This window comes from Stylophora pistillata, chromosome 11, assembly GCF_964205215.1.
Source record: "Stylophora pistillata chromosome 11, jaStyPist1.2, whole genome shotgun sequence".
Taxonomy (NCBI): Eukaryota; Metazoa; Cnidaria; class Anthozoa; order Scleractinia; family Pocilloporidae; genus Stylophora; species Stylophora pistillata.
The window spans coordinates 19,154,150-19,166,454 of record NC_142529.1 but is presented as its reverse complement, the minus strand read 5'-3'; the positions used below and the strand labels follow the sequence as shown (position 1 = coordinate 19,166,454).

General features: G+C 37.3%; 1 protein-coding gene across 1 annotated transcript; it reads left to right on the top strand.

Moving 5' to 3' along the window:
• The first annotated feature begins 233 nt into the window (after nt 1–233).
• On the top strand, nt 234–11,540 carry LOC111344217 (uncharacterized). Its single transcript, XM_088738906.1, has 14 exons — nt 234–468; nt 580–774; nt 1,021–1,316; nt 1,755–1,851; nt 2,409–2,699; nt 6,596–6,669; nt 6,931–7,113; nt 7,368–7,541; nt 8,894–9,040; nt 9,268–9,348; nt 9,667–9,841; nt 10,440–10,500; nt 10,858–10,924; nt 11,061–11,540. Exons 1-14 carry the CDS (start codon nt 316–318, stop codon nt 11,107–11,109), a joined length of 2,043 nt encoding a protein of 680 aa, XP_088595032.1. The 5' UTR covers nt 234–315; the 3' UTR covers nt 11,110–11,540.
• The last annotated feature ends 765 nt before the right edge of the window (nt 11,541–12,305 follow it).

Sequence of the window (12,305 nt, the reverse complement as noted above, 5' to 3'; positions counted from 1 at the left end):
CGCCAGAGCCCTTAATGTAATTTTACTCGAACGAAAACTCGTTTAACAACGAGAGAAATCGTACGTTTTAAAATAGAAATCATTATGAAGGAACACACTTTGAGCTTTTCCTTGCGGGTTGGCTCTCTCACCCGTGACCAAGCGTGACAAGGACCCTGGGAACGAGAACGTCCGAAAGATGATGACATGCGTATTTAGTCCCTAACTGAGCGAGTGCAGCGCCGTGTGCGAATAAGCCATAGAGAAATTGGTGGTTTATCTCTGCTGTAAAATTAGACACTGTCACACGTAGAACTTACTGTTTTTTCCCAGCTGATGATAAATGGTTTAGGGATGGAAAAAGGAAAGTCGTTGGAGCGTGGTGACGAAGGAAATTGTGATGACGATCAGGGATCTCAAATTGAATGTGATGATCACGGGGATCTCTTGGATGGGGAATTTTACAGATCGAGAGAGTTTTGGATGATGGTAACAATTCAAGGAAGCCCAAACCATTCCAAATTTTCAGTAACTCATTACGGATTAGCTCTGTTAGTGGATAAAAGAGCTTGAACACAATTATCTATAATTTTTATGCAGGTTCATGAAAAGCAGAGTAAAGGGTTACCATGGAATAGAGCTGTGGATGAAGTTCGAGTTGAAAGACTTATTCAGAGTTACAAAGTTAATGGGAAACTGGACGGTGAAGACCCAGCACTTGTGATGTTAAAACATTGGCCAGCATCTAAACAGTACAAGGATAAACCTGACAAACTTCCAGGCCTCGAAAAGCTGGTATGTTGAATATAATTATGGGAATGCCGAAAAGGAAATGTGTTTATACACTTGTAAATGTGCAGGAAAATAGCAGCCAGTATGTGGTTTGCCGTTTTTTAATTTTGCTTCCTATTTTGATAAAAAGGCATACTAAAGAATTTTTGAAGGGCTGAGAAGTGGACAGCATAGTCCTGCATTTCTCCAATGAATTATGATGCAAAGTTATTGAATTTCATTGCATTTCAAAATGCATGTTGTTTGCAGGTGAATCAATTTTTGGAGATAATGTTAGATAGTGAACTAAACTCAGGAAACAAATATGAGCTATTCAAAGATGAAGAAGACAAAATGAGGAAAACTTTGTTGCACTATTCTGCTGAAGTTGGGTTTTTACAAATCACCAAAACACTCTTAAAGAAATGTCCTGGTCTGCTGGAAGCAAGAACAGAACTTCAAATAATACCCAAGAAAAAAAGAGCCATGTTAGCAGTTGAGTTGGCATTGGCTGCAGAGAATGATGAAGTGGCAGCTTATTTGGTTAGAGCAATGTGGCATGAGAGGTATTTTGTTGTGCCCTGCTTGCTGCTAGATGGATGTACTCTCTGATTATAGTTCTTCTGTTATTCACCTTACAGATTACACAAAGAAGATTAAGGCTCTATATAGGACTGAATGGTGCAGAAATTTTCATATTAGTCACTTAACATAATAACATTTCCTATTTTTACAATGAACATATATTCTATGTACAAGGCTCAAACATTTTAATTTTTTCTAATCTTTTAGCCTTGTATATAGAATATACTTTACTAAGTGAACATTAGGGACACAGTGAACAGGATAGTAATTTGTTTTCCTTTTTTCTGAATCTGACTTAACTCTATTCTTTTAGACATTTCATCTTTTACTCATGGTTCTATGAACCCACTCACCAAATGATTTTTATTCCCACCATTTGATAATGACTCTGTCATATTCAAATTTCTCTATGCATATAGTGTTACAAGATTATTTTCTTGGAGACCAGGAGACATGTCAAATCCAGAACCATCCTTCTTCAGTTTTCAGGCCATCATTGAGAATCCTAAAATGAAGGTGAGACTTAATAGGACCACATGATCAATACTCCTGCAAAGCATTTCTGGAAATATTGATTTATAGCTAAGTACCAATCAAATTTGTGATGTCCAGTTTACACAATCTACCAGCTTGCCATCCAAGGGGATTATATAACCATTCTCTTTCCCATTGAATTACTTGTTAAAGTTAAGTTAAAAATTAATTAAATTAAAGTAATTGATGTAGAAATTGTGTTGTTAAACTCAACCACTTTGAACACTTATTAATCAACACCTCAAACATGACCTGATTAAGGCTTTGCATCTGTAGTAAGGTGTGTTTTCTGTTTTAAAAATATTGATTGATGTTCTAAACTTTAAATTCATCTATTATGCCCAGTAGTTGCTCTGATAATGATTTCCAGAACTCAGTTTTCAGAGACAGACATGCAGCTGTTAAAAAGATGTTACAACTAATGGCCTCTCTGAATAGATTGCAATGTAAATTGAAATTTCTTTAAATGCAAATGTATCCTTTTGTAACATAGAAGATATTTTTTTCAATATCTTGTGGCAAATGACTTGTGTCAACAGAAAACAGTTGTGGCTCTATTAGATCAGATGGTGAACCCACACTGGCCTTACCTTCCAAAACGCAAGGACACTTATGTCTCCCAAGAAGAAAAGAAGGGAATTGAAGGAGTCTGGAAGACAATCCCAGAAGATCCACTGAATTATTATTTTCATTATGCTATCCTGGATGGTGATGGGGGTGGTAGACCACCAAAAGTTACGTTATCAGAAGGACACACAGAGTCAGATAACAAATATTTCAACCATAGAGATAAGTCGTGCTTGAACATGATTGCCAAGAGTACCAATAAGGTAATTAATCCTGATTTTAATTAATGTATATGCAGTATGTTGTTTGCCTTTGAACAAAAAAAATTGGAGAGACTAACACCGTGGAAATGTGTTTTTTAGGGCACAATACAGTATTTTACTGGTCAGCAGACAACAAAATCATAAAATGCTGATAAACTTTAACAATGTTTTCACTGTGAGTCTAGTCAACAGTGTAAAAAGGCAAAACTTAGAAAGAATACTATAAACTTAGCTTGGAAACTCGACTCACCTTTTGGATGGTTCTTATTCTCAATCATATATTTTGCCAAAGCCGAACTGAAGTGTTATATGATATGAAATTGTTGTATTTTGCTGGTGGCTCCGTGGCAACTAAATGTTGTTTATAAAAGAGCTTATGCACTAGGGCTAAATATGAGATGGTTTTTGAATGGCTGAGGTGGTGATCTGTTAGGATGTTGCATTACCAAGTTTGTACTTAAAGCAGTGGCTTCAACCATATAAATCGGCATTTTGGTCAGATCTGTCGAGAAGACAAAACATAGGTGCTCATGTAAGTAGCATGGCCATCCTATCCCCACTCGTTGTTACTGAATGGTGTATCAAGTTGGCCAAAACAGTTCTACATATAAACCTGGGACACACTTATGTAATGTGTGTAGGATTCGGAAGCCCCCAAAGTACAAGCACTGGCCTCAAAAAGAGGAAGAATAAACCAATTAAGGTATGTTTTGAGTACAAAATAAATAAAGTTTTCACTTTCCACCTTTGTTGTTGTTTTTCTGAGCAGTAATTATTTCTACTTTCTCAACAAGCATTTAATGTTTCCCAGCACAATTATGGCTAGTTTGTAGCATGTCTTTTCTTTTGTGGTACTTTTCCCTCTAATTATTTCATTTTATTTCTTTATTTTTGCTTTTTCTTTCCTTTCTTTACTAACCTTAGCTGCCACCTGCAACATAAAATGTACTGAGCTAATATAGTACCTCTGGTTTATTTACTTCCCTGATTCACAAAATAACATTACCATCTTGGTTACTAGTGGAAAACAAATTTTTAATAAACAAAAGTAAAGTAAATCAATTATTACAATTTAAATTAATTGGTTTATATGAATGAAGAATTGTATTGTCTTTTCTTATATTGCAACAGCCTTGAATGAATTAACTGTCTTCTAAACTTGATTTCTTATACTAGAGGCTATTTAAGTTATCAACCAAAAAACTCTTGTTGGGTGTTCATGGAGGTGATGATGGTGGTAGCAAAGAACATGATGATTAATTTAACTGAGTGGAGTGCAATTTGGGCTAAAATCATATGCCGATTTCAAAATCGAACGAGCACGCAGTGCAAGTGCGATTTCGAATCACAAGACATGATTTCAGACCAAAATTGCACGACACAAGGTTCAATTACCACTTTATTACATCCATTTTGAAATTGCCCAAATGCAGGACTTGGTTGATTCAAATATGTTACAGATACAGTACTGAGCCGGTTTCTTAATAAAAAGCAGACCCGGAAACACTTTTACATCTCATTTTGTATGCAAAATGGAGAGACTTTGATGTCATGTGTCATAAACTCAGTCAAGCGTAAAATGATGCGATTTAGAGCAAAAAATGGTGCGATTTGTGAATAAATCGCACCAATTAGAGCCAATCAGATTACAGGGACCACCAGTGATTTCAAAATGGATGTAATAATGGTGATTAATCTCCCAAATTAGAAATGTCAGGGGAAAATTATCTGCAGTATTTCAAGTCAGACCTGTTTGTTAAAAAATGTTTTCGAGAAAATTGATTAGATTAAGTCAGCTGTTTGATGAGATACATCACTACATTTTGTTGATGTCACACTGGTCAGTGGTCATCAACTTTAAGGTTGTCAAGGGCTTCAATGTGTTGAGTAAGTTTGATGAAACTATTGGTTGTTTGCTTGGTTTGAAGTCGGAAAATATCCTTAGTACTTCTCATTATTTGTTAGATTTGATTCTTTGAATGGGTTTTTAATATATGCATATTGCTGAAACTAGCTGAGAATTGCTTGTTAACTACAACTAGCCTGCATACAACTGCTCCCCTCCCTTGTAATAGATTGAGAAAAGGACATCTGTGTGGTGCTGTTGTTGTTCAAGTTTGGGAATGTTCCTTCCAGGATTTTTATTTGCCTGGATGGGCACAGCTGTACACAGGCTAATTACAAGCTTTTGGTTTTCTCACAACTTTGATAATTTTCCCCTGACATTTCTAATTTGGGAGATTAATCATCATACTTATTGTGTTCTTTGGTACCACCATCGTCACCTCCATGAACACCCTGCAAAAGTTTTTTGTTCCATAGCTCAGATAGTTTCTGGATATAAGAAATCAAGTGTAGAAGACATTTGATTCATTCAAGGCTGTTGCAATACAAGAAAAGATGATACAGTGCTTTATTCACATAAATCACTTAATTTAAATTATAATAATTATTTTACCTTACAGTACTTTTGTTTATTAAAAATTTGTTTTCTACTAGTACTGAGATGGTATTTGTTACTTTGTGAATCAGGGAACTAAATAAACCAGAGGTATTCTGTTAGCTTGGTACATTTTATGTTGCACGTGGCAGTTAATTAGTTAGTAAAGAAAGACAAGAAAAAGCAAAACGAAAGAAATAAAATGAAATAATTAGAGAGGGAAAAGTAGCATAAGAAGAAGACATGCTACAAATAATCCATAATTGTGATAGGAAACAAATGCTTGTTGGAAACGTAAAATAACTGTTGCTCAGAAAAACAATAACAAAGGTGGAAAGTTAAAACTTAATTTGTTATCAGTAAAATGGACATTTTGTACTTAAAACATATACCTTGGTTTATTCTTCCTCTTGTTGAGGCCAGTTTGTGTACTTTGGGGGCCCCCAACAGGGGCATATCCAGGAATTTATTTAAGGGGGGGTCCAAACTTTGGTTCGGAAAGGACTGTTGGACTTATTTGAGGCAAATTACTTCTTCCCCGCACCCCCCACACCCCCTCCTACCAGTCGCGGTTGCACGTTATAATTCCTTGGCCACTTACCGTTTACTTGGATTCATTATTTAAAAAATCAGTCAGTTAAAAAGTGATATACGATCCTGTGGATGTAAGAATTTCAGTCTCAAAGTTGTAAGCGTCAGGTCTGATAGGGGGGGGTCTGGGCCCCCCGGATCCTCCCCCTGGATTCGCCACTGCTCAATCTTACACATGTTACAGCAGTTTGTTCCAGGTTTATATCTAGAACTGTCTCGGTCAACTTGATACAACATTCGGTAATAACGAGTGGGGATAGGATGGCTGTGCTACTTATACACGAGTACCCATGTTTTGTCTTCTTCTTGACAGATCTAACCATAATGCCGTTGGCATGCTGATTATATGGTTCAAGCCACTGCTTTGCAGAGGTGGTAATGCGATGTTTTCGGATTACCGCCTCAGCCATTCAAAAACCGTCTCATTTTTTAGCCCAAGTGCATAAGCTCTTTTATAAACAAAGCTAAGTTAGTTGCCACGGAGCCGCCGCAGCGAAAAACAACAATTTCATATCGTGTGCAACTTCAGTTCGGCTTTGGCAAAATATATGACTGAGTATAAGAACTATCCAAAAGGTGAGCTTAGTTTCCAAGCCCAGTTTGCAGTATTCTTTCTATTAAGTTTTGCCTTTTTATGCTGTCGACTATACTCACGGCGAGAACACATTGTAAAAGTTATCGTCATTTTACGGTTTTGTTAAGGTGTCCGCTGACCGGTAAAATACTGTATCGTGCCCTAAAAAACGTATTTCCGCGGTGTCGGAAAGACTGTTCTCAAGGGTGAAAAATTGTTTACTGGGTAAAGCCAAGCTGGTATGATAGATTTGTAGTTGCCCCTAAGATTCTGTCTGACTTTGAATTGCAGGAGGCTTTGCAACATCCAGTGGTTAGAATGTTGGTTAAGACAAAATGGAAACGTTATGGACATTTCTTCCTCAGGTAAATAGTTTTTACCTTCCTTATAATGTTTGTAAGGTTAGATCACGTATCCAGCCCACAGGTGTAGTGCAGGGTCAGGAAACTAAGACATAATCCTCCACCTACTTGGAAAAACACTTTTATTTGTAATCTAAGTAACCTTAAATAACTTTAAATTGATTCACCAGGTTTGCATGATTTTTTAAACTTGATTTGTATCTTGTTCCTTGTAGAGTTTAATTAGGCTGTTGATATATTAATGTTCTTTTTTTTTATACTTAGCCTTCAGACAGTATTGTATGCCATCTTCTTGCTGTTCTTGTCATTTTCTCTGCTATATGGGTCAACCAAACCAGACCCCACCCAGTACAGGGGTGCAGCAGATTTATGGTGTGGATTCTGTGAGATTGTCACTCTGCTCATGGCTGTCTTTTACATGTGTGAAGAACTGAATCGATTGAGAATGTAGGTGATATATAATGCTGATAACACAGGTAATTACACTGAGACTAATCTACATAACATCATTGAAGATACATTTGTTGGTTCAATCATCCACGATTGGTTTCCCCCATGAGAAAAACCATTTTTGTTAAGCAAATGTGCTACATATACTGAATGTTTTTACAACAAAGATCAAAACTTGTGTTCATGAATAAAGCTCTCCCAAAGGAAAAGATCCAATGGAGGGATTAATATTTTTCGTGTCATTTTTGTAGAGGAAGATATTCCTACTTCTCAGAGTGGATGACCCTGTTTGACTGGTTAGGCCTGTTATTGGTCCTGTGTATAATTCCCTTACGGTTCACTGGTAACAAAGCTCAGTGGACTGTTGCATCTTTGGCAGTCTTGTTTAATTTCATGAGGATTTTTAAGTTCTCATGTGTAACAAGGTAGGTCACTTTAAAAAAATCTTTAATTTTAAAGTTTTGAAACATGCTTCATTTCAGTTAGAGATTAACCTTCAGAGATGGTTTGATGCTACCCTGGTTTGAAGATTGAATGTAACCTAGACGTTACAATTTATAGACCAAATGTTCCGAAACTCCTTTCTAGTGTCTATCTTAAACCATTAATAGCCACAGCTTTTGAGAAAAACTGTGTTTTGAAGCTAGTCGAGCAGATTTCAGGTCACTGTTGTGGTTTTAAAAGCTCAAACTTACCCCAAACCCATGGAGAGCTTATACACTCGACGGTATTTCGATCCAAATGCAAAATGGTGGCCTGAAAATCTCGGGCACGCACAGAAAGCAAAATTTCAAAATTCTCTTTCTCCAGGCCTTTTTTTCCCCTTTCCTTGCCTGAAGTTTCTCCTCACTTGCTGGAAATTTAGTAGGCTTCATTTTGGTGTAGAGATTTTTTAGGAAACTACTCATTATTTTCAAACCACATGCTCAGAAAGGTAGGTGGGTAATGGAACAAGATTTTCGTGCAGATTCTCAGGTCAAGGTTACATGTTTTTTTTGGCTATTTCTCCAATCTCCTCTCAATTGCGCTCATTCTGGCATCGTTTGTAAGATATTTTCAACCTGTTCAAGTACGTGCTCAAAGTCGTCCTCCGGGGTTAAAAGTGATGACGTCACAAGGCGTAGAAAGGGTGAGGGTCCACATGGGTGCTTACGGGCGCACTGGACGTCAATAGGTTAAGATTGATGTTCCCGCTCGCCAATTTCATTTAGCAACGATTAACATTAACCAATCAAAGTGGTTGTGAAATAATTTGGATATATTCGCTTCGACGAAGGGCTAATTTACCATTTCAACTTTGTTGACATATCCAAATTATTTCGTTACTCCCACTGACGCAGGCCGAAACAGTTTCTTTCAAAACTATCAGCCTTTAAAGTGGTTGTGAGCCTCTGATGTCGCATGTTCTTGTTAAGATGCTTTTATCTAATCCTATACATGTTTTGTTTTTTTAGGTTTATGGGGTTGGGTAAGGTGTTTGAACCTTGTAGGGTATGCTATATCCTTTTGTTCTAACACCTGTTTATATTCGATATGTACAAATCTTGAAATAAACAAATAAATAAATAAGGATCAGTGTCAAAGTAGCCATTTATCGATCGCGAAGCGCTGTATCTGGCTTTTCTTTTTCCTGTTGTTTTGCGTTTTTTTTAAGGGAGGTTTTAATCATTCCAGAGTTTAGTTTATCTTCAGTTCTCAAACAGTTTACTTATACGAACAGTTCAGATTTAAATTAAGCCCAGTTGGTTACCCTTACTCAGACTTTCATCTTTTCCAGGACTACAGGACTGTACACAAAAACTCTTGCAAAGATCATTCAGCAAGACTTGACAAGATTCATGGCAGTTTTTGTTGCGATTTTCCTTCCATTCTGTGGAGCCTTGTTTTTATCTCTCCGCTCATCCAATCAAAGCCAAGAATTAAGGTGCATCGAATAATTTTATTTACTTCTCATTTCTTCTTATCTGAACTTAATTTTAGTTATTCTGCGGGAAAAAAATGTATAATGCTTTTAGCTTGGCAATTTTGAAACCATTCGTTCAGCTTTGGAGAAATACAGTGCAATTTCCAGGAAGACTAATTTAGTGTACTCGACAGGAAAATGTCCTGAAATGTTGTTCACGTTATTTTGAATCTATTCTTTGCATTTAGTGGCTTTGGAGATGTATTATTAAGCGGTGTTCGTGCCCTGTCCGAGCAACGACCCTTTGTAGCAGATTTTTCAAGCTTCAAGTGAGTGACTCCGACTTAAGTAATAAGTAATAACTGAAAACCCGTACTCGTAATGATATTATATGCAATAGTCCGCCCACGCTATACAATATTAATCTCTCCGATCTTGCTTTTTTACCCGGTGTGCATGCTGTAGGGAAACGAGTTGAACTATTTTGGGTTTGAACCGGTAACAGCGGGGAGCGAAGTTGTTTTACTGCAGGGGGCGAACTCGCAAAGGCACCGGTGGAAGGTGCGAACTTGCAGTAGGGCAAAACCCTCAGTTACCGCAGTATGCTTATACCTCATAAAGCGTTGGGAATCTTTGTTTTCTTGCAGTTGGCTCTCCATGCTGTTGATGCTAATGTACATGGGAACTGTACTTGTGATTTTGCTCAACATACTCATAGCACAGATGAGCACGACCTACATTCAGGCCAAGAAAGTCGCCCGTCTGGAGTATGATGTGGATCGTATTTTACAACTCACTCGCATGGAGAGATTTCCTTTTTTGGTACGTAGACGGAAGGCACGGAGATGATGTTTTTGAGAACTGAGTACACTGTAGGTGTAAATCTCGCGCACTGCATCTGAATACTAACAGAATGCAAAGGAGGGGAGAAGGGGAAAATTGCTCTTTGAATTCAAAAACGAAAGATATTTTCTACAGTAGGATTCATATGATTTAAAAATTGCAAAAGAAAACTATCAGCTTAAGAAACACAACGGATTGCATGGCTTGGGTACCACCACCTGCCTTTATCAGTATTCTTAAAAGTTTGACATGAATTTGAACAGAACAGCTTTACTGGCCCGTGAAGTTACCGGAACCTTCGAGAAAAGGCCCCAGGAGCGTAGAGTGTGTGACAGGATACCTGCCCTTGAGACAGTTAAACTGAGCAAAAACAGTTTCTCACAAGCTAAATTTTTACTGAATTTTTACTGCTAAGTTATAATGATGAATTGAATGCCCAATTTTGCTTCTATTATTTTAATCAGCTCAAAACGTTTAATCTCTGTTCAGATTATTTATTAATTAAGTAAGAATTTTGATTTCTACTTAGTTTCTTTTTGCGGATACTCACTGACTTATCTTATTATCTTCGGTGCAGAATTTGCGCGTGAAGTATTACAAAGAGGGAGAATGGATCAGTGAAAAGAAGCTAGCGGAAGGTTTGTAGTCATTTAAACCCGCTTAAATTTTACAATGAGATGGATTGAAAGGCTGGAGCAAAGGCTGTGTATGAGCATTTTGTCCGAGAGTGTGTTGAATTGATATCTAGCATGAAAATCGTTAACGTATTTTCCTCAGGTGATAAATTCGATATCAGAAATTCGACCCGAAAGCTCCTGTAAAATGCTCATTTACACGATAAGTCTCTAGCGAAATTATGCATGTCCTTGCTCATATTCTAAGTAGAAAACAGATGAAGTCTGGAAGAGCTGGTCGTGTGACCACTGAAGGTTGTTATACTCTCTTTCAAACTAATGATTTACTTACGCAATTAAAAAAAACTGAATAATTTACAGAGCTTCTTGAGTTCAGTGAAGATCGCAATCCTTGGGAATCAGTGGAAGAAAAGCTTAACGCGATTAGGTAAGGATAATTCTCGCACTGAAATTAGGCCTGCCTGTTCAGAATTAATTATCATTGTACTTAACCCCAATTCAGACTGTCGTTTCTCCCCTACGCATATCTCAGTAATTTTCTTCGTTTCGACTCTTAATCCAAGGGATATGATGCGAAAGATGGTCAGACAGATGAGGCAAGAGAGAGGATGAACGCATGTTAGACATGTCCGTGCTAATGTATGAGGCCTTGAACAACTCGAGCCGCGGAAAATCTACAAAGCACCACTTACAAGAGTAATTTTACTTTAAACTCTTGAAATTTCGAAAACAAATAAATACAGCAAAAAAAGAAGAGAGCCCCAAATTATTTTCTAAGCATCCTTGTCTTCATGGAATTAAAGCTAAGTGAAAGGTTGAACGGCGCGTAGCTAGGGGCCAGGACACTTTCAAAAAATGAAATTCTAAGTGCAACTCTGTTTTTGTTTCGTAAATAACTCGTTAAGTAAAAGTTATTTACAAGATAGAACAGTTTGGTCAAATTTCGAGCAATGAAAACAGTGAAATCATTTTGGAAAACATAGTGTCAAGCAATATGATTTTGTAGATCGGTTTATGGCCCTTGGTGTTAAATTAAATCTGTTCGTTTAAATTTTGTTGGTGTTGTGTTTTACCGTTGGAAGCCAACTATCTATTCAACCACTCTTGACATTTCACTTTCGCATGTACTGCTTCCCTCGACTGCGACCTTTCAAGCAAAGTTTGTGCCGTCAAACTCCACTTAGAAACTGCAGATCCAAAGTGTGGGGAATTTTCAACGTCGGACAATTCTACTCTTTCTCGAGAAGCTCGAAAATCCGTAGGACAGCTGACATATTGTCTGTTTAAATCCATCCTGTCTAAATCTGAGAAATGTACACGACGATTTCTGCAGGTACAAAGAGCTTTTTTCGTGTCTACAACACATTCTTTGTGAATTCGCCGTTCTGTGAAAGGAAACGGAGGTTCCGTCGAGTTTGGTTTTCCTAAAAGCCGGCGTCGGGTTTTCATAACACGTAACAAAGTGTCTGACTGTTTAGGGGCATCACCCCATTGTACGAATTTCTTTTGGTCTTCAATACAACTTCTCTAAGTTTCGAGCCACAATTTTACAAATATTATTACTTATATAATCAAAAGAGGACTCATCTCCATGAACAGCAAAGTGTTTGTTTAATTGTCTCCTTTACTGCCTTTCTTACTTCGCTAATCTTCCAGCAGTAAAGAAATGGGTTCAAAGACGAGTTGAAGTAAATGAAAACAATCGCTGTTCGTCTACAAACGATTAATTCTGACGAATGTATTCCACTTGAAGCTATAAAAATTTTCACTATACTATATGGAACATAACAAGTAATGCTAACTGCACC

What these genes read in the sequence shown, in the direction of transcription:
- LOC111344217 (XM_088738906.1), top strand. Translation starts at nt 316, where the DNA reads ATGATAAATGGTTTAGGGATGGAAAAAGGAAAGTCGTTGGAGCGTGGT. An exon ending in AATCAAAGCCAAGAATTAAG is followed by an intron (nt 9,041 to 9,267) that starts GTGCATCGAATA and finishes CTTTGCATTTAG; the next exon opens with TGGCTTTGGAGATGTATTAT. An exon ending in GAAAAGCTTAACGCGATTAG is followed by an intron (nt 10,925 to 11,060) that starts GTAAGGATAATT and finishes TCTTAATCCAAG; the next exon opens with GGATATGATGCGAAAGATGG.